This window comes from Trichoplax adhaerens, genomic scaffold, assembly GCF_000150275.1.
Source record: "Trichoplax adhaerens TRIADscaffold_12 genomic scaffold, whole genome shotgun sequence".
NCBI lineage: Eukaryota > Metazoa > Placozoa > Uniplacotomia > Trichoplacea > Trichoplacidae > Trichoplax > Trichoplax adhaerens.
This window is the reverse complement of record NW_002060954.1, coordinates 442,836-464,692: the sequence shown is the minus strand read 5'-3', so window position 1 is coordinate 464,692 and position 21,857 is coordinate 442,836. Positions and strand designations below refer to the sequence as shown.

The 21,857-nt window shown below is 32.1% G+C and overlaps 5 protein-coding genes across 5 annotated transcripts; 3 read left to right on the top strand and 2 right to left on the bottom strand.

The window, feature by feature from the left end:
* Nucleotides 1-396: 396 nt before the first annotated feature.
* Nucleotides 397-3,886, top strand: TRIADDRAFT_59729 (uncharacterized protein; the record flags this gene model as incomplete). The annotated part of the gene is made up of 7 exons (XM_002115831.1): nt 397-493; nt 1,961-2,097; nt 2,493-2,832; nt 2,982-3,037; nt 3,238-3,418; nt 3,560-3,601; nt 3,702-3,886. The coding sequence occupies 7 exons, from the start codon at nt 397-399 to the stop codon at nt 3,884-3,886; spliced, it is 1,038 nt and encodes a 345-aa protein (XP_002115867.1).
* A 1,180-nt stretch (nt 3,887-5,066) lies between these two features.
* TRIADDRAFT_59728 (uncharacterized protein) lies at nt 5,067-8,886 on the bottom strand (the record flags this gene model as incomplete). The annotated part of the gene is made up of 16 exons (XM_002115697.1): nt 5,067-5,100; nt 5,167-5,271; nt 5,372-5,447; nt 5,571-5,669; nt 5,854-5,968; nt 6,072-6,148; nt 6,349-6,412; nt 6,483-6,557; nt 6,714-6,829; nt 6,961-7,011; nt 7,221-7,300; nt 7,464-7,555; nt 7,642-7,841; nt 7,973-8,057; nt 8,328-8,372; nt 8,662-8,886. The coding sequence occupies 16 exons, from the start codon at nt 8,884-8,886 to the stop codon at nt 5,067-5,069; spliced, it is 1,539 nt and encodes a 512-aa protein (XP_002115733.1).
* Nucleotides 8,887-13,611: 4,725 nt separating this feature from the next.
* TRIADDRAFT_59727 (uncharacterized protein) lies at nt 13,612-14,559 on the top strand (the record flags this gene model as incomplete). Its single annotated transcript, XM_002115830.1, has 4 exons — nt 13,612-13,692; nt 13,898-13,987; nt 14,059-14,200; nt 14,453-14,559. 4 exons carry the CDS (start codon nt 13,612-13,614, stop codon nt 14,557-14,559), a joined length of 420 nt encoding a protein of 139 aa, XP_002115866.1.
* A 1,051-nt stretch (nt 14,560-15,610) lies between these two features.
* TRIADDRAFT_59726 (uncharacterized protein) lies at nt 15,611-17,155 on the bottom strand (the record flags this gene model as incomplete). Its single annotated transcript, XM_002115696.1, has 6 exons — nt 15,611-15,723; nt 15,852-15,995; nt 16,185-16,288; nt 16,587-16,644; nt 16,774-16,855; nt 17,042-17,155. The coding sequence occupies 6 exons, from the start codon at nt 17,153-17,155 to the stop codon at nt 15,611-15,613; spliced, it is 615 nt and encodes a 204-aa protein (XP_002115732.1).
* A 1,156-nt stretch (nt 17,156-18,311) lies between these two features.
* Nucleotides 18,312-20,665, top strand: TRIADDRAFT_59725 (uncharacterized protein; the record flags this gene model as incomplete). The annotated part of the gene is made up of 4 exons (XM_002115829.1): nt 18,312-18,854; nt 19,261-19,671; nt 19,759-20,205; nt 20,459-20,665. 4 exons carry the CDS (start codon nt 18,312-18,314, stop codon nt 20,663-20,665), a joined length of 1,608 nt encoding a protein of 535 aa, XP_002115865.1.
* Nucleotides 20,666-21,857: the final 1,192 nt, after the last annotated feature.

Genomic DNA, 21,857 nt, shown 5'->3' with positions numbered 1-21,857 from the left:
TAAAGAAGTTTTAACGCTTGAAGTAAGGCGTATATCGGTAATATAATAATAATATTTATTTACAGTTATAACCTGAATCTTGTCCTTGTTATTTGTGATATGTTCCGTACCGTATATCCAGTATTATTACTAAATTGTCCTGACAGTAAAACGGGTTAACGTTAATCAATCTAAACACGGAATGAATTGGCATATGTAGCAAGACTAACGACAACTGTAGAAATACCTATCGTAAATTAGACGTTTACACGTATATATGTCAAGATCAATTATGAATATCACAAATGTTGCGGACCCTCCGAATAGCCGAAGTAAAATACGAACAATACAGTACATTCTACTATCTAAAAATTTTGTCATCAAGGATTACCAAGGATTAATACTGATGGAAATGAAATGCTCTTCTACTTCTTTGGTAGTAGTAACATTATAATTTATAATCAGTTATGGCAGCAAGGTTCTGATAGAAATACTGTATTTAGGGAAGGAATAGGTTAGGTTAAATGTTTTAAGCATTTATTACGTTTCATAAATTTTATCTAATCGGAAACATTTTCCAAAATAAATGTAGGTTAAATTAATTTTAATCTGTTTTCTGTAAAAGGTTACTGCAACATTTGTCGTACGAAAAAGTGATGTTGAGCGACAAAAAACGCCTATCTAAGCTAGCATTACCATTTTATCACTAAAATATTACTACGTTATTTATGTGCAGTTCGTACTAAACCCTAGTCTATCGCCTATACTAAGTACTGTACTAACGTCGAAAACGACTTGTTGTTCTTTAGTATTATATATTAACAAAATCTATAAAAACCTAACTTGGTTTTTAAAAATTTAGGCTAAAACCTCCTTGACTGTGTTACGAAAGTATTACTAGTACAGTATTCGTATTAATTTCGTTTAGCGATCATTATTTTGTGTACATTTTCAATAATAAAATTTTGAAAAGTGGTAAAGTACTGTACGTCTAGGATTTCGTTGCTAACGATGCTCAATTTCTTACTATTCTAAGCAACCACTGATTAGTTTTATTTTCTTATTTTACCATCTACACTTATTTCATATCGTAGACTGTTGTTTCTCAAATAAATTTTCGTACAGCAATGCAGTACTATAGATAGTATGAAGTACGAGCTAAATAGTCGTACGTTACATTGTACAGTATAGTACTATACTGTACTGTACTCTTTAATTAATTGGTTGTGAATAATTACTCAATGATGGTTGTGCTTTTAATAAGATTTAGGGTTGAAAACCCAATTTATTGCGATCAATATCTAAGTAAAGGATCAGAATATTTCTATTTCAAATAAGCGTAGTACTATACTATTACTGTATATCATTCATCGACTTATGCCACTTTATTGAACTGCACATCAATGTTGTCGCTTCGTAAAATTTGCTTATAGATTCTACGTCTATGAATAAATGATTTACTAATAGTTTAAATAATTTCGTTATCTGATGCGATTAACTTAAATTATACGCGTATAATTATTTAAGAAAAAATATTCATTGATTTATTAACTGTATAAAATCTTTATACTGTAATTATGTAATATAGGCATATTTAATGATTTTAAGATAGATTTAATTTCAGTATAATCATCTAATTTTACCTTATAATTATAATTACGTATTTTTTTTACAATACCGTGCATATCAATTGCGATGCAATAAACAGTGAAACCTGTATCCTAAATTTTAAATGTTTAGGTCATAGATATTAATAAAGTAAATAATAATATAATTTGCATCATCATTAAAGTAATAGTGACTTCCCATTCTTAATTTATGAGTACATCGTACTGTTATCCATCTTGGTGCACACCACGGTATATTGGTTTATCCACCTAAGCAGTCTTATATAGTAAAACTTGCTGTTTCTCACACAGTATTATTTCATTTACAGTATTTTATACATTAAATGATTTTTGCTTTACCTTCATTCTTACAGGGTTTACCATGGGATCTGGTATTAGTAGTCTTTCGGCTGTAATAGCAGAAGACAATACATCCCGAATTTCTAGCAGAAATGAAGGGGTATACGGATGTGAAATTTGTATGGCCGTCTTTTCTACTTTCAAACGTAAGGTAGGAGCTATAGCATATCCTGATTGCCTTGATCACTTTATTGATTTTACAGTAATACCAGCCAAGCTGCGAGATCAAAACAAAAAAAAAGATAGCACTAAAATACGTTACGCTATTGATAAGTATTTTACACTTACGCATTGCTAGAGGATGATACTGTGTGTACTCTTATGATATTTATGCAAAATAAGGAACACACTGTGTATTGATCAAGATAATTAAATTAAATACGACGTATTATCATGGATGCCTATCCGTAGAACTTATTTTTACCTAATTACACATAAAGATTAAAGTGATGCCTTTAATCAAGATTGAATAATTTGGGTTACTGCATGTGTAACGTATTGATTTTTTTATGGTCAGCTCTCTCATGCTTGCATTTCATTTTACAGCATCAATGCTGTCAGTGTACGAAGTACTTTTGCTGCAGCTGTTCGCTGAAGCATCGGAATCCTACATATCGAGGACACCGATGCTGCTTGCGTTGTCATGCTATTAGTGGAGATCAAATTGATCAGTCACGGGTTATGTTACTAAAAGCAAAGGATCTCAGAAAATTTTTAGTTACGAACAACATCCCAACAAGGACATCACAATCAAAATTGGAGATGGTAGAATTAGTTATCAGCCATTTACAAGATATATCAAATTCAGAACTCGGCATTATACGAACCCCCTTATTTGAAGATGAATTAGAAGGGTCTAGTAGTAATAATAATAGAGATATTTTAGGTACGTCTACTATTAGCGAAAATGACTTATCGAACCAGACTGGAAACAATAACACTCAAGATACATCGCAATCAAGTAATTTTTTGTTATCAATTTGCTCACGATGCTCATTTTGCTAAGGGCATATTTTTCTGCCTGCGTTGTAAAAGGTAATTTGAACGAAGATGTAAACAAACCATTGCCAACTGAAGAAATAAAAAACAAGGTAATCCTCCTTAATCCAGTCAATTTGTGTTATACTCTCTCTATGAGACTAGACTTTCTCTGCTAAGTCAACTCTCAAACATTTTATCAAATCTTCGTTAATCTTTATAACGCATACTCTTATACACCATCACCGGTTATAGATTGTCTAACGCATGGTAATTTATTTTATCTGAATGTGTAATTCTTGATCGTTAATAGGACATTAAGCGGCGTATTTCTCTGAGTGATATTAGGAGCGAAAATGATATTCGATTATTATCTGTAAGGCAACTTAAACAAATATTAGTAACCAACTTTGTTGATTATAAAGGATGCGTCGAAAAGTGGGAATTAATTGAAAGGGTGCATCGGCTATACGTCTCGAAAGTCGATACTGAAAGTAAGCACGCCATTAAATCTTTCTATTTTGACGTAATGCAGTTAAACTTGTAGTTAGTATAATACAATTATATAAAACATAGTGATCGACAATTTGCTAGAATTTTGTTTTCTTAATATTTTGAATGTAACCTACTTACAGCCAAACGAAATATACCTGAAAATAAGTTTAGCCAAGATATAGGTAAGAATTCATTAAGGCAGTCATTAATTCCTTGAAAAGATTATTTTGTCATTCAATAATTTATAATGTTCAATAATCACTATTGAATTTATCATAATAGGAGATAGAAAGTCCTCTAATAACTATGACAGTGATCTATGCAAAATATGCATGGATGCTCCTATAACCTGTGTACTTTTGGAATGTGGTCATATGGTTACCTGCACAAAGTGCGGGAAACGACTTGCGGAATGCCCGATATGTCGTCAATACGTTGTTCGAGCTGTACATATCTTTAAAGCATAAAGTTACGATATAAATACTATACTAAGAGTTTTGTCGAAAAATACCGCATTTCATTCTTTTTATTCTGTATAATTACATATTGTACCTATGGTGGATTAAACTTTTTTAAAGTTTGATATTACGTTGCGTAAGCTTGTTATTCAGTCTCTAACGGGAGTTAGAGTTACAGACATTCAATTATTTTATAATAATGTGTAATTTTCTACTAAAAGTAGAAGGCGATAGAACGATTAAGAGTTGCAGATAAATACTCGTGCATGTCTGTATCACTGTATGTAGTGCGTAATTATTCTCCTGTTTTCACGTCAAGAGTTGAACGATACTGCAAATCTCGTAGATTTCACACTGGTATACGTTTATAAAGCATATATAGCACAGCTTTAACAACGTTCCCTTCAATATCACTGATAATACCATAAACTTGCGGAACTATATTGCTTATATAAAATGATCAGAACAGCTAAACCCAATATATGACTTCTTTATTTGACAAAAGTTTTGATTTTCTAATAATAACCGATACTGTACCGTACTAGAACTTCTAGAGAAATACATTACTGACCACCGTCGCTGTTACAGTATTTCCAGTTAACCATAATACTTTAAGCTACATTAACATCATCGTTTTATAAAAATTTTGTACTTCAGAAATTGTAAGATACTAGGCTACTCACAAACAGATATGTGATTCAAGCTAAAAAATGTACCATATTAAAGCTTTCTTTATTTCTAAAAATACTGAATGTTAGGATATTGGAGTTTCATTCGTAGATAGAGCATAAAATCATAAGATCTGTTTTAATTGCACGCAGATATTTAACTAACGGAAGTGTGAGTGTGTTATTCTAGACATGCTACTACTACAGAAAGTATGTTAGGAATACATAGACTAGCTTACACGGACCTTTTTAAATATTGTAATAAAAGTAGATTTTTATCTTAAGTTTTCGTAGGTCTAACTTTGTTGTGATTTAGTAAACTTATACAGAATAAGATATAATCTGCCATACTACAGTTTAATAATTCTTCTACGATAGTAATAAAACCAGTTGAAGGTCATATTTTAGTGAACTTAAATTTTAAGTTATTAGCATAACGCATTGAAACTACCCTATGAAATTAATTTAACAGTATTTCAGTTGATTAGCTCGTAGAAATTACGGAATAGCCTGAAAAATAACTAAAGTCTGGTTTGCCAAACCATGGAATCTTTCCTGTAACAAATAAATTAACGCATGAAACAACATTAACTGTAAATAAAGTATTCCATTTGTAATTACCTAATTTCGTCTGCTGAAGGCATACTATTTGAAAGCATGAGAGCTGCAATCCGAGAAACAGCAGGATCACGACCCATACTTGCAGCTGCAATAACGCGGTTAGATCTAATATGAAATACCAGTTAATTAATTATACGAACTAATAGCCAAAACTTGTAACGATCATAGTTTTAGCTACCCAAAATTAGATATCTAAAATATATACTTGATATAATAAGCGATGAAGCTTAATCCTTCTACATCCCCATCGAATGTAATTTCATCAAATCCAGCCCCGAAACCTATACGCATGTACGCAGATTTTGCTTATTAAATATAATGCTTCTGATTTGTTATCGTAAAGCTATATAATACGAGTACATAGTCATTAATCCTATAAATATATTATACGATAATATATCAACCTGTATATCGCAATGATTTTCCAAACATTTGTGTCCAGAAGTAAGGCACGGTATTTAATGCAACATTTTTTCCCAACATATTTTTAGCAGCGATATTGCCTATTAAATTTCCCAGTAAATACTAAATTATACATAATGTTTCATAACTAATCATTATGTATAGACAAGAGCAGTTTTTTGATTAGTATAGTGTAAAAATTTAAGGTTGTTAGGGATTTTTGTTACATTTTGGATCGAAGATCGTCATAAATACCTATTTAGCTGATGATACTATCCTTCTTACCGTGTTTTAAAGCAATTTGATAATGTCCTATGCTGACTGGTAATCCTCGCGTTGCTTGAATAGTAAATTGTGCGATATCGCCAGCTGCATAAACGTCTGCTGCTACTTTCATGTTCTATTGTGAAATAGATACTTGCATTATGTAAATATCTTATCATGTAAAATTCACACCAAGATTACTTTTATGTAAATGATGTAATTATACAAGGCTAACTAACTTCATCTACAGGAACAAATCCATGCTTGCTCAAGCTAATACCACTACCAGCCAAAAATTCGGTCGCTGGGGTAACTCCTTATACATTGTAAGATAATATGCAATCATACCGATTGTTAAGATAGCCTGCACGTAGTACTCGTATACATATAAATCCACGCTATACTTGTATGTACTAATCTTAGAATTTACTAAAGCTGAACTAATAAAATTGGCAGTATAATTTATATGTAGCAAAAATACACTCATAATAATACTTAATTATTCTTAAATTTTACCAATTCCTAAAATGCAAACATCAGCTGGAATGTATATTCCATTAGATAGAGTTAAACCAGTTAGCTGAAAGCAAATATTCAAACTTTACGATAATTAAAAAACTCGGTAAGTCAACAACAAAAATATTTCATACATTATTGTTATCATCGGCGTGAAAACTTTTAACATTCGTCTTTGAGAAGAACTTAACGCCTTTACTTTCATGCATCTATAAAAACAAATAATACAATTTATAACTCATACAATAAACGCTAACATTAATAATAATATATAATCAGAGACCGTAATATTCGTTATGTGTATCGTTTTCGTCCAGATTCACTCATATTAAAGTATTTTATAATTTTACTATACACTTATTTACTTTTTGCAGTGCCGCACCAATCCTAGGACCCAACGTGGCTGAAAATGGTGTTTGACTGCGACCTATAACGCTTACTGATTGCACTTTATTAGCTAGATAGGCAGCTATCTCCATGCCTAAGTATCGTATAGCATAAATATTTTCAATTAACTGCGCTAACTTAGTTAATATTTGGCGCTAAAGTTTAAAAACGGAGACAATTTATAATAAATATATTAAAATGTTAACTCGCTTGCTGATAACAAACCGATAAATGAACTGCCAACAATTACTACATTCTTGCCATTTGATTCCGATGCTTTATAAACATTGATGAAATTAATTAATATTAAAAAAAACATACAAAGAATAATTAAAGAAAGTTTTGAATTATGATATCAGATGCAAACTATGTGTGCATCGACAGCTTACTGACAACCATCGCTTAAATAATGCATGTTCCTGTAATCGATAAAGTCATGTATGCACTAATATACGAGAACTCAATTATGTAGCCTCATAACTTACCTATGGCATTGCCATCTTCAGGAGTTCGCAGAGTAAAGATTCCTTTGGCTTGTGAACCAGTTATATGCATTATACGTGGACTAAAGAATTTGGATAATATAATTTCATAATGTATTTATAACATTAAATTACCTGTACTGTATTAACGTAGTTCGCAGAACTTAATCATAGACTGCACTTGGCATTAATGTTGACATATGATACTGCAGTATTGATTATTAATTAACTCCGTGTAATACTTACTTGCTGCCAGTCGCAATGAGGACAGAGTCATATATTATTATGCTGTTATCTTTCATTGTTACGGTCTTAGTCTTGATATTTAGACCTATAACCTAAAAAAAGAGTCAATAAAAGATGCGTTCAGATGTCACTCATCTCAATAGGGGGAATAAAGTAGCAATTTCATAAGGTTTATTACTTCTGATTCAGTTAAGACTTCAATTGCAGTATCTTTAAAGAATTCAGCGCTACGTAACTGTAACGATGCAGCAGTACTGCTAAGAGCTTTACTGAGTTTTGGACGATCATATGGAAGACTTCGTTCACGAGTTGCCATGATGATGCGACCTTGAAAACCTTCCTTTCTTAAAGTATCAGCACATGATAATGCTGCTGGACCTACAGCATTGTTAATTCATCAATTACCACGGTTACTACAACTTAAGGGAATACGTAATGAAAGGTTGCAATATAAACCTTAAATTCAGACATAAGATGAGTGCATAGAAACGAGTATAAAGAATTCATACCTCCACCAATAATAAAGAATACTCGTTTATCGAAATTAGGTTGATAATTAGTAAGAGTGGGCAATCTCTTTGCTGTCGATAGTTCCTAGTAAGTTGTTACAGTTATACTTTCATCAAGGAATAAAAATAATACTTTATAGACGAATTATTTAAAATTGCATTATTAAATGTATCGTAATAAATGTTGATTTATATACGTCATTAGCAATGTGCTACATATAGATTAAAATGGATGGAAACGCAACAGCTAACAGTTATTTTAAATACTATTATCATTTACAAATTTAGCGATAAAGTATTGAAGCAAGATCAACAAAGATAACATAATTATCAAATTTTTGATAGATCCAGTTACCTGACGGCGACATCTGATGTAGACACTGCCATTATTAATCTTGACCTAATAATATAGAATTTTATATTCGTTGAGCTCAAATTGCATGCTATAAGCCTAACGTACCATTATAATGTGTAATATTGTACATTAAATTATTTCAACTGGTACAAAGTACTGTAATACTCGTATATCTTGGCAGATAAGTCTACGTCTAACTTTTGTAGCTTCAAAACATCTATACATCAGGCTAGACAATACGTTACATTAATAAAGCATTAGTATTAGGGCTATATTTATGCCTTGAATTTACATAGCGCAAATTACTATGTATATGGATCGTCATTAATATTACCTTATAAACTGGTATACTATCTAAGCCAGGAAAATCTTCAATATCACCAGTTTTTATGTTAAAGCAGGCACCATGCCAAGGACATCTCACGTGATTATCACATAGAGCACCTTTACTCAAAGGAGCTCCATAATGACTACATTTTCTTCCTATGGCCGAAAAATCTCCTGCTTTGTCTCTAATCAATAAGACTGAACCGTACTCACCAACCTTTACTTCTTTCATTCTGAATATGAAAAGAAGCAAATTGAAGTTGATGTTTATCTAAAGTCAGCATATGAATTTTATAACTCGAGCCTTCAAAAATCTACGGGTTTTATTTTATTATTGGTAGTTTACTGATATGAAATTAGATACTACTGCAACCAGAATAAATGTTTACTTTTTTCTTCGCATTAACGTATATTGCATAATTACGAATTAATTAGCATACTTTTCGGAACTACATTATTTTCAGAAGAATCCACAATTAAGAAATTCTGTACAATCTAAAATTTAACCTAGTATATTTATATAAGCTCCGGTATTCCTTATTAGCTAAGTTAATGGTATAACGAATGCTGTATTGTGAACGTCTCTCAGAATTAAAGTTCTTAATCGATTAGATGCCGTAGATAATTGAAATTGTCCTTACTAAAAATACAATCTATTGATAATATATAATAATTAGGATATGGTCGATTTCTTTCTTTCTTTTGCTACTGATTGTCTTTGTAAAAAGGTACATACATCTTAATTGTTTAAAATTTTAAGCTTAGATTTTAATGAACTTGTATGATGTAATGCATCAATAGATTCTAGTTGACTTCGTTAATTTACTAATAGAGCTATTCGCAGCTTGTTAATTTAGACTTTGCTGACTAATACACGTATATTAAATAGATTTACTTGTCATTGTAATCTGTTATATATATGTTTAAGGTAGCTTAATAACTCTAGAATTATAACTTTGTTGAGTAGCATTATTATACTTATATACTGTAGGTATAAAGGTGTCAATAAGCAGAATTGGTATTGCACAGCATCATAGCAAATTACATTAGTATCTTTCATTAAGATGTATGAAGCATTAGAATAGGGGCCAATAAAAAATAATTTTTTAAGTACGATGTCACTTATAAGGATATATTTCGTTATAATTGATCGATAAATAACATGGAAAGCAAGCAATTACTACGGTAATAAATGTAATTGTATGTACTGTTACATTAAGGAGCATGCTTCATGATCGGTGTTAATTATTCTACTTGATGATTAAGTGGACTGATTATAAATTGATTTATTATTCTCAAGATTGTTAATTGAACGTAAGTGTAATTTTCTCCGTGAGTAAAGCTTGCTAGCATCAGTGTAAGGATATTTTACACCTATATTACAAGCATTTACTGTTGTGTCTTGTGTGTGTAGGCACTTGGCCATATTGCTTCCCTCTTCAATAAAGTACATTTTTATCCTAACGGTAGTTGTCTAGCACTCCAGTAACTATAGGAGAAGAATCTAATGATTATTGTTGATTCCTTAAATGGTTCAGAGATCGTAGACAAGTACTACAGTTAGTAATAAGTGCGCATAGAGCTGTTTTGTGACACTGTATTATGCGATTAGTTTTCGACAACTACTACTCATCAAACCAGGAACGATTATATATGATCTCTGAACGGTATAATAATAATACATAACAGTAATACAGTACTGTTGAATTGATATGCGCCTCGCACGTTATGTTTCAGTAATACTAAATAATTTCGAAATGATAAATGAGGATCACTCGGATATACGTATATCATTATTAACGTATTGTTTTACAATACATAGTACTACAATTTTATAATATTTAGCTGCCTATGAAGTTGAAAAGTTAAATTTGGTGCCTCTGTCAGAGTACCGACAGGACATCAAGCTAGTTGTTATAAGGCTTTTACGACTGTTAAAAACAAACTACTTATAGTATTGCAAAGTAAGAAATAAATGTAAAGAAACAAAGTATAAATGCACGACAGATCTGGCCATTTAACATAAATTCTTACCATATTTGATTGAAACAGCGATACTGATGTATCGGTACGATAGCTTAAAGAGGGTGCAGTAGGACATAGTTATATATTCATCAGTATAACAGTTTCAGCAAAGTAAGCTAAGAGTTTTTATGAAGTAACACAGTTTAATGCACAATTCTCATCATTCCGATAGTAGTCTTTACTAAGCTTGTAAGCAGTTCTTAAATGCATCAAGGTAATTCATGACTCTAAGCGTTTTCGAAATAAAAGTTCTATTGCTGGTGTATGCAACAATCGTATTTACAGCATGCTATACGCGTAGTATATGTGAAAAATTTACGACTGTTGTGCTTAAACGAAAATTACGTAAGTACTGCAATACCTCATTCTAAATTTTAGTAGCGTAGACGTGTTTTTTATTCGAAAATATCACTAAATTACAGAGTAAACTGAATGCTAGTTCTCGTTCGGAGTTACTATAACTTTAATATTTGTTTCAAAATATGTTACAATATTAATGTTATACAGTATATTAAGTCTACAGAAATGATGAAAATTATATCGATACAAGGAGCTAAAATATCGACTTTTGTGAATTTGGTATTCGGATGCGCTTGCTATACGATACGGAGAATATGACTATTGAAACGATTTCGTATAATAGAAATATATAATTAAATACTTTATTGTGGATACGTACTCTTCGCAGCCAAATTCATTAATCTTCGCTACTTCTACTTCTATCTCATCATTGCTGGATAAAAATTCTCGTTGCATCTCTCTAATCTGGTCGCTGTTTCTATTTCTAGCAATTTATTAAGCCCTTAAGTTTTAATCGGAGTGCAATACGGCATGGCTGTGAATTATAAGTGTAAGACACTTGGTAGTGCAGGTAACTACGTACATTTCTAGAATGGAGAGTGGAAATCAGCCAGTTGTGATCGCACAGCTTAATGAAACTTGTTCCTTTCGTAGATCTGATCGTAGACTTTATGATGACTGTATTAAACGTATTAAGAATATGAAAAAGCTAATAAGTATATTTGAGCACGATGACATTACAATAGTAAAACGAATTAAAACACAGGTTACAATGAAATCCCAGTTTGAATGACTGAGTCATTCAAAATTAATGATACAAGGTTATTCTATGATACTAGATACCACTTCACTTATAATATTTCCCTCTTTTTTTTCTTTCGAGTGTTACCAGAGAAGGTCCTATCGCATAAAATATACTACTTAGGGCATGCCGTATATACAGATAGAATGCGCGAGCTCATTATTGTTGTTATAGTGTCATGTTGTTACAATAACTACTGTAAATATATATTTAATTATAATTAATGATTAACATAATTATTTTATTGTACTGTACGTATACAGTACAGTATGTACTATGTACTATGTACTCGTAAGTATCAAAGTATCAAATGTAAAGTAATACTATACAAATGATACTTCTACAGCATATACTTACACTGTACAGTAATTTACGCTAACTGCGATGAAGTTGCGAACAAATTCATGCAATATCGTTAATGTACAGTATTGTTGACATGGTAACCTGGTACGCACCGGTACGGATAATACAGTAACATATTTACAAGTGATATTTTACTAGCTTTACAGTATAATATCCGGCTGTGAAACAAATACAGTTCAGTTTACAACCTAACTCAGATGTGATTCAATATTAACGTTATTATAATTATATTATTATTATTATTATTATTATTACTATTATTATTATTATACTGTACTACAGTACGCAAGTGTATCCAGGTCTGGCTACCGAGTATAGTACTATACAGTACTGTACTGTACTGTACAGTACAGTACACTGTATCGCTGAACGGAACGGAAATACTGTACAGTACAGTACTGTACAGGAGTGCGTACTGTAGATCTACTGTATCTACAGTACTGTACAGTACAGTACAGTATACTGTATTGTACTGTAAAGTACTGTACAGTACAGTACACTGTACTGTACATTCAGCACCGGTGCTTTGCAAAGCAGTAGTGAAAAACTACACTAGTACTGTACTGTACTGTACTGTACTATTAATTTAGGCAATGAAAGTTGATAACAATGTCACTGCACCGTACAGTACTGTACTGTACAGTATACTGTACTGTATGTTATATACAGTACAGTATATGACATACAGTACAGTACAGTACTGTATACATGTATACTGTACAGTATGTGACGCTTAGTGTAAGAAGCCGGTAATCGTATAATATCACCGGTCAGCCTATACGTTCACCATCTTGTCGGTTATCCTGTACGTTCACAGTAACATATACAGTATACTAATACGTACAGTATAATAATTATAATTGATGCTCACTTTCGCCTACGGTTGGTTATACGATGACGTTTCGGTTCGCTTTATTTCGCTATCCTATGTCTTTAACAATTTCTACTATTAGCAATCAATTGATAGGCATACAAAGTAACACTATACTACGTTTTCAACAATCGAAATTATTACGATACCTTTCTTTTTCCGGTCTGAGAAATACAGACCGAATTAATTTCAGCTTCAAAAACACAACGATTGCACAACAAACATATTTTTCAACAAATGTTAAGACCTGCTGGAGTTGTCAATCAGAAATCGATCAAAAGGATATTTTTTTTTGCAATTCTTGTGTAGCGATTCAACCCCCTAATACCGCTGTAACTTTTTTTCGCTATTTTGATAGGTATGCATATAGTATTTATCATTGTGTTTGTTGTCGTACTAGTTAATATCATAGTTATAATCAGTTCCCTGTAAAAATGGTAGTATAGTTATGTACTACCGCTTAATATATATAATCCATGTTTCTGTATTATTATAACTATAAATTTCACTATTATACTGTTCTTCTAGTTTAAATCAGTGATATTTTAATAACGTATTAACATGAAAGTATTCGTTGTAGTAAATTAAGATATGACATGGATCTAAGAAAATTGAAGCAATCATTCTTACAGTTGCAAGCAGAGTTGCATCCTGATAAGTTTATTAAGAAATCTCAGGTACGATGTACGTAAATTAGTCATTGTAATGATTATATTTTTCAAGTAAAAGTTCAGAATAGAGTGGGATACTTCGTAATTTCATATTATAATCACAGAATCTTAACGTCGTCAAATCAAATTAAATTGAATGCGATAAACAGATTGATTCTGTCTCCGTAATACACGATGATAGTAGATAACTTGCAATCTTTTTGTTGCTAAGAAAGAAAAGGATTATTCGGCTCAACAATCTGCTTTGATTAATGAAGCCTACGAAACATTAACTCATCCGTTAAGCCGCGGTATTTACATGGTAGGGGCGTTTGTAAAGCCTTTCAATTTACTTTGTTGAGCATTAACAGCTGTCAACCGCTATTACTACAGCTAGAACTCGAAGGTATTAGTTTAGAAGAAAGGGACGTAACTGCTGATGTAGGATTCTTATCAGTGATATTAGATCTCAATGAAAGGGTATTAAATTGTGAGGATGTAAAACTATTGGACGAGATCGAAGATGAAGTACAAGGTAATTGGTGTAACAACGATATATGGTTTAAGTACGCAGTAGTTGTATCACTTATGTAGCGGATTAACTGCTCATTTTTCATGTGCACATAGGAAAATTACAGGATTGCATCAAAAAGAGTGCAAGCAGCTTTCGCGATCGTAAGATAAATGAACAGTGAAAAGTAGATATGTCTCTAAAATATAGTGATAAGGATATTATTTGTTTCTATTTCTAATGCTGCATTTCTTCTTTGCATTTATCCAACTTTAGATAATTTATTAGCTGCTCGTGATGCTATGGTGAAAATGAGATATTTTTTCAATATTGTAGAATCACTTAAAGAGAAGCGACTATCATTGCCCGCTAATTCTTCATGAACGCCAACCCTTGTGTGCGTGAAGATTTATTATTTTAATGTATTGTGGATTCAGAATTATGTTAGATAACTATATATTTTAATGAACAGAATCACATAGCCCGTTCCTCATTCACAAGAATTAATGGCAGACTGTTTTCTAGTATTTTATTGCGAAAATTTTCGAATTACATTGTACTACTTACCACTACTTTAGTGCGTAAAATACGTCATTAAAACCCGTGATATGTACGTATATTACTGCAGCTATTAAATGCACAAATAAATAATAGAACTTCACACGGAAAAAAACTTGCTCGTTGGCTTCTGAATTATACTGTAGATAAGAAAGTAGTGAATGTACAGTGGACATATCTTGTATATTATAAACGTAATTCATAGTATAATTTACATTCAATGGACAAAACCGAGTTAGCATGAAAGGAACCAAACAAGGCAGTAGTGTTAGATATAAATTTGGCAGCTAGCATGCGATTGATGAGAAGTACCTACAGTATATCAATTATAAATTGACCATAAACTGATTCTGCCATCTCTTGAACCAGCTACTAGCAACTGCTTCGATCCAATGGCGTTATTGTAGGAAAAAGCGAGCTTTGATATGCTTTCCGTGTGGTAGGTTAAAACTGCAAGTGCTTTCAATGATTTCATACTAAATAAACGAATCCTACCTCGCCATGAAACATATATGTACCGAAAAAATTAATGAGTGTACATTAAATAATTATAATTGAGAGATGCTTAGTTTATGGACACTTTTAAAACGGAATGCGATCGAAGTATTTAAAGCAAACGATAACGCAACTACTTATAAATAACCAAGATACAGTTGATAAATATTACCTTCCATCCCAGCCAGCAGTTGCAACCAGTTTATTATCAGGTCGAATTTTTATGTCATTTAGACCACTATTTTTTATGGTAATTGCGGAACGCTTAACATTTAAGGTTTCCTATTATAATTATTATTGAGGTAGTATAGAAATAAGTATCCTAGTCACTAACGCTTGCAAATCATTTTTAGCGTTGTAAGTTTTTTGTAGTGTATACTATTAAGAAATTTCATTAATAAATAGACAACACTGAACCATGTTATTTATTTCCACGGTTGTAATTGCTCTTTCTACCGATCCAACCAAGCCGTGTGCATATGTTGAAGTTAAATCTAAACAAGTTACTGAATAAGAAGTAAACTACTCTGTTAATTTTTTCTCTTGCAATGATAATTCATTCAAATTAAACATGAAGTTAAATGAACCGATATTGAAAAGTAGCAGCAGTAGCGTCACTAACCCGGTTCATTAAAGCACTTATTTTGACATAATGGTTTACGCTCAGCGACATCCCAGAGAATTATGTCTCCACATTCGTATCCGGCCATGATATACGGTCTACCATAATGCTCGTTTACTATGCATTTACTGTACATGCACATGCCTTGATATTATAGTATAGTAGAATCAGTAGTAATTATTAGCTGAACTTACCATCGTACGGTTCTTAACCCTCTGTCTGATTATATCATACTGCATATACAGCACGCGACGATATAATGTTTATATACTTTAAGCAAATGAAACATTAATATTTATTAGAGTATAGCAATTCTGGTGTTAATTTACTTACCAAGCCCACCATCATTTGATATATTTAATTTATGCACATTTTCACCATTCCAAATATTTTTGATAGTAATCTGGTTCACATGAATTAAAGCAGGCTCATACACTCTTGTAATTGATAGCACAATATACATACAAGAATACGAGTAGTGTAATAAAGCAAGACTACCTCAGAATCAGGACCTGGCAGTGCAATCCAATTCTTAATTTCATTGCAACAGCTCTTGATGATGTTAAGATTATCTAAGATAAATCCACTTGTAAGATCACAAGCTATATCATAACGTAATAGCTAAAAAGCAACTAGTGCCAGATATAGTATAATAACGTTTACAATATTTTACATACCATCAGAGAAAGTAGAGGCCTTGCAGAAATTAGTCAGTTCGGACGCAAATGAAGATACCTTATCGATTCCGCCGCCGCATAAATTCCAAACATTAACTTTACCATCCCTTCCATGACTGACGTGTTCAGTATATTAAAAAATGTTACAGATGTAGGAAATATTGTGGATATGTACGTTGTTTATAGTGTACGGTAGTACTGTACCTATAAAAATATTCAGCGTATAGATATCCAATAGCATTAACCGAAGAACATCCATGCCCATTGATAGACGACATAACGCGCTTGCTTTCCAAGTTCCATAGTTCTATTTGACCATCGAAACGACTGTAAGTATGAATAAAAATGCCATTTTATAGCTATGGGCTACTCAGTATACAGTACAGTGTTCAATACTATAGATGATTGCTTATAGCTTATTTCTGCTGTAATGATTCAACATGATTGTTGTTATAAACTTAAAACTTAAACTTATCGAGCATGGATACGTATACAGTACCCACAAAAAATAACCTGCATGTTGCTTAAAAGAGCTATATTTAAATCTGTTACAGGTGATTTAATACTGCGAAGTACATAAATTGGATCTGGAGGTCGCGGCTTGTCGCTACCTTTAGCACCTTCCATGTTCTACGAAACCTCCCCTGGTAGTGCACCGTGTCAGTAATCTGAATTCAGTATTGTACACCGTACAGTATACACTGTATGTACCGTACTGTAATAAGTACAGTACAGTACACTAGTCCATAGACCATGACACTGTAGCTTTACACCAGGGACTACTCAATCAAAATTGTACCCGTTGCATAAAAATTGTCACCCATACTCTAGAAAGAGCTCTCATCTTTATAGAGTATGGGTGACAATTTTTATGCAACGGGGTACAATTTTGATTGAGTAGTCCCTGGATACACTTATTATTATAGACTTATTATATAACTATAGTACTGTACAGTACAGTAAATTCAACAGGTTCGATTCGACTTGGTTGGCGTCTGTACTGTCTTCCGTACAAATCACAGGCCAATCAAAATTCGACAGCAATGTAAGCGCTATTTTAAAAAATTAATTTCTCAAATTTGATTCATTTAAAATCATTTTTATTATTATCCTGTAGAGTAAATAATCTGTACAGTACAGTATAATAGTGTAAATAAACATACAGTACTGTACTGTACACTAGTTTATACAGTACTGTACTGTACTGTACAGTACCATCACTGTTTACTATACTGCGTACTGTAGTTTTCGAAATAACGGTTTATCTTTAAACTTAAATTATGAAAAAATTAAACGTTATACAGAAATTTTGACGACAGATCCTTGTAAATCAACTCATTTTCTTTCGTTTAGTATAAAATTTATTAAAGAAAGAAAAATTTTCATGCGTACACTTTCACAAAAATCCTACGTATTAGCCAGGACATTCTGGGACGTCTAAGAAAAAATCCCTGATTAGGGCACAAATTGTAGTTAACGTACTGTACTGTACTGTGCAGTTGCTGTCATAAACATGATTAGCTTTTTACAACTTTATTCTTTTCCACTCCGAAATTTTGTACAAATATCTTCAATTACTTACACTTAAATCCGACTTTGTGCCATACGTTTACTACGGGAAAGATACAGTGCATGGTCATACACTATTTGTACTGTACTGTACATAATTCTTTCATTAAGGCATTAGTTTTGATTATATCAAATTATTTATTCTTCTTCGTACATGCTGCGCGACAACTTCGTTCTTAACTTTTATGAACCCTCTTAATTAATACGTACAACGATGGAACTTGCCGGAAGACTCTATCACAGTTATAGAGTAATTTTAGGTGCTACTATTTTGCTTGGATTGTCACTTATTTGTAATTCAGATTTTACGAGTAAAAAATATGAACAGCCAGCCTTCGAAATTGTATCTAGTGAAAGTATCAGCCATGGACAGAAACACCTTAATCGCTTACAGAAGTGGAGCGAAACATCGCAATGTTGGAATAAAGCCTTGATGCAATTTCACAGTGGTTGTAAGCATCTTTCTTCAGTCGACCAATCAAGGTTAGCTATCGCTCTGACTAATTGCCATCTAGCTCGATCTGGGCGTCCGACATTCCCATGCTCCGACAATCAATCTATCGAAGAATGCACCCGTACCATGGATAAAGCGGACTTTATCATCTACACTGAATTCTTCACAAATGCAATTAGTATCTGTTTTTTCATCAGAAATCAGAGATGGCAAGAAGATACTGAATTAATTATCAATCAGCTATCGGTTTCTTCCATTGAAACAGCTATGAAATTGAAGCAGTCGTTACGATACCATGAAGAGGTTAGCCACACAAATAAACTTCTGTATATTTATGATAGATTAAGCGTATTATTCGATTGACGAATGATCGGTGAGGAGTCTGATGACTCGTTAAGTGCTGTAGTAAACTGAAGCAGTATTCTGCATGCAAACATGTATAATGTGATCATTATTGCTCAATTAGTCAACAGTTCTATACTCATAATTACAATTGTTGATACACTCAAACGTTATTATTTTTATTTCTAATGAACACGGCTATAAAAGATTTCGGGGATCAATGTTGATCCGATTTTAGCATGAAGAACAATTTTTATAATATTTTATGTACTGAAATACTTTGGCTATTTAAAAATCAGATTCGCCACAGTTAATCATCGACTGATTTAATAAAATACTTGCTATACCTATTTTAATGTTTTTATAGGTATTACAAAAGCAAAATAATTCCCTAGAGAATCAAAGGTTAATAATTCAAAATGAAAGAATTCTAAAAGAATCGATAAGAAATTCTAGTGAAGACATGACAAATACATTGGCAAAGACTAACAATATCGCCCTAGAGAATTATCGTATAATTCAAGGAGCGTTTTCTAGAATTGGAAATAACTTACAGTACTTAACTTCGCTCCAAATGCTACTTCTTGGAGAATTTTCTACCATCTATACTGGCGTTTATTATGTAATCAGTATCTTATTAGCGTATTTACTTACTACTACTCCGTCCACTGCTAATGCAAGAATTTGGTTGTTTATAGTTTTAACTATTAATGTAATATTTGAACGATTACTCGGGGCAATTTTACACAGTTCTGTACCTGTGGATAGCAAAGCCAAGGTTAGGAAGGGAATATATACCCAATGTAGCGATTTATCATTCAGTTATATTCTGATTCTAATATTTATTTGCCTTTCGCGTCTATAGGAAATAATTTATAGTACAACGTGGATATGCAGAAGAATCTTCATTGGGATCTCTTTCACGATCCTTGTGATTTCTTATATAAAATATCGCGATTATTCGAAAATTAACAACGCTTTGCTGGAAAAAATTGCCAAGCAAAATATGGAAATAAAAGTCCTCCTAGATAACAAATTAGTTCTAGCAAAGGAAGTAGATAGATTATCTCGCACAGATGCTAGTAATTCTTCTGCCAAGATTTTCAATAAGCATTTATATAAACAGACAAACAATAGGCAACCGCATCCAGCTAGAATTAAAACTAAGCATTCATCTAAGTTACGCGATAGTGGCCTTTCGGATAACTGTGAAAGTGATGTTGAAATAAAGGCAATTTCGCGTCCGAAAACACATACCATACCGAAACCGAAATCTGTAGTCAAACATACTGAAAAAATACCAGATGATGTGGTAAGTCCGTAGTTTTCAATTCGTGTATACTGATAATATTTTTGGCTTACGATAGCGGAACTATCGGTTGGAAAAGTAATCCATTACTTAGACAGCAGTTGATTTTAAAATTTTCTAGCATACATTGGTTTACATTAAATCCCTTCCTTTCAATTTTATTATACTGTACGTATAAAAGTGATATGGTTAGTGATATGCGTTCAGATGATGATTTATTCGATATAAAAGAAATTTTCTGAACTGTAATTCATAGGCGACACCGGAGAGAGTGACTCGCTCACCTACACATTACAACCTTCGTCAGCAGTTTGGTTATAAAATGAGTACAGCAAAGAAAGAAAATTGTGATATAAAATATTCTAGATCGTCTACTTTAACAAAGATGGAGGGGAAGAATAGCATAAAACCTTCACAAGGTTTAGCTTCGGTTAGAATTGAGCTTTTCTCTGAGGAAGACTAGGAACTTCAGCGCTCAAACTTTAATGAGAATATTTCTACAGTTAGTGAGTAACAATAGCTTTAAATTAACTCTTATTCGCTATTTACGATATGAACTTCATGTAAACCCTGATACATATGAAATTCAATCTATTAATTGACATTAAACCGTTACAATGTTTCGAATTTGCATTTAAAGACTATATTACCATTACTGTACGTAGCAAGTTTAGCTATTAAAGTACAGCATCATTACTGCTGCCCAGATTCGCATACATGCAGAGTTAATTGTAAGTCAATTGATTATCCCACACTTCATAACGATTCGAATCTATTAAATTTTAGTATGGTCATCAAGTTAAACTTTGTTTCTAAATAAATTTTTTCTCAAAATGCGTGCTAGCGAAGCTGCTGTCACATGTGTATATAGGGAAGAAAACTCTTGCTAAATACGGTAGTTTTCCTGGTAGTTTATATAAAATTTTATCAAAAGGATGTTTATTTGTACGTACCTTATTTATTTTGAGATTTTAATATCTTTTTGTGTAATTATGATATATTTACGTTATTTGCGTATCTTGAAATAGATTTTTTAATTTAGATTATCTACCATATAAGGTCTTTGTAAGTTTATTGGTAAATAAATTATTTACAATCATTATGATAACTATTAAAAAGGTGATGTAATCTGAATATTAGCTGTCAACACCTTTAAAGAATATTGAGCGATGTATCAATATGTAAACTGCCTATATTAATTTCTAGATTAGCGTTCATTTTAAATTCCAGATATCTAATACTACCCCAGCAATTGTAACTATATGATAAAGATGATATTACTACTTGTACGTATATATAGATATGGAGTACAATACTTAACTAAGGTGTAAAGTTTATACTGTACTCTAGCAACAACTAAGCAATTGAAAAATCTATAGTAGAAATTTTACTTATTGTACTGTATAAGTTGTATTATGAAGCCGTCATAGTTTGATAGATTGGTAAATACATACATCTAAGGTTAATGCCTACTAATATTATTTTTCAGATCAGTAACTACTTTTAACAGCTGTCAACATTGACAGGTGACGCCTGTTCGGGTGTATAAAGATTGCAGTAATTGCTTATGCGCTCTTACAATCTTCCGAAAAATCATTATAAGTTAGTTACAAGCTACGGTAATGTGTAATAGACCTGTAAAAATTAGATTCTTT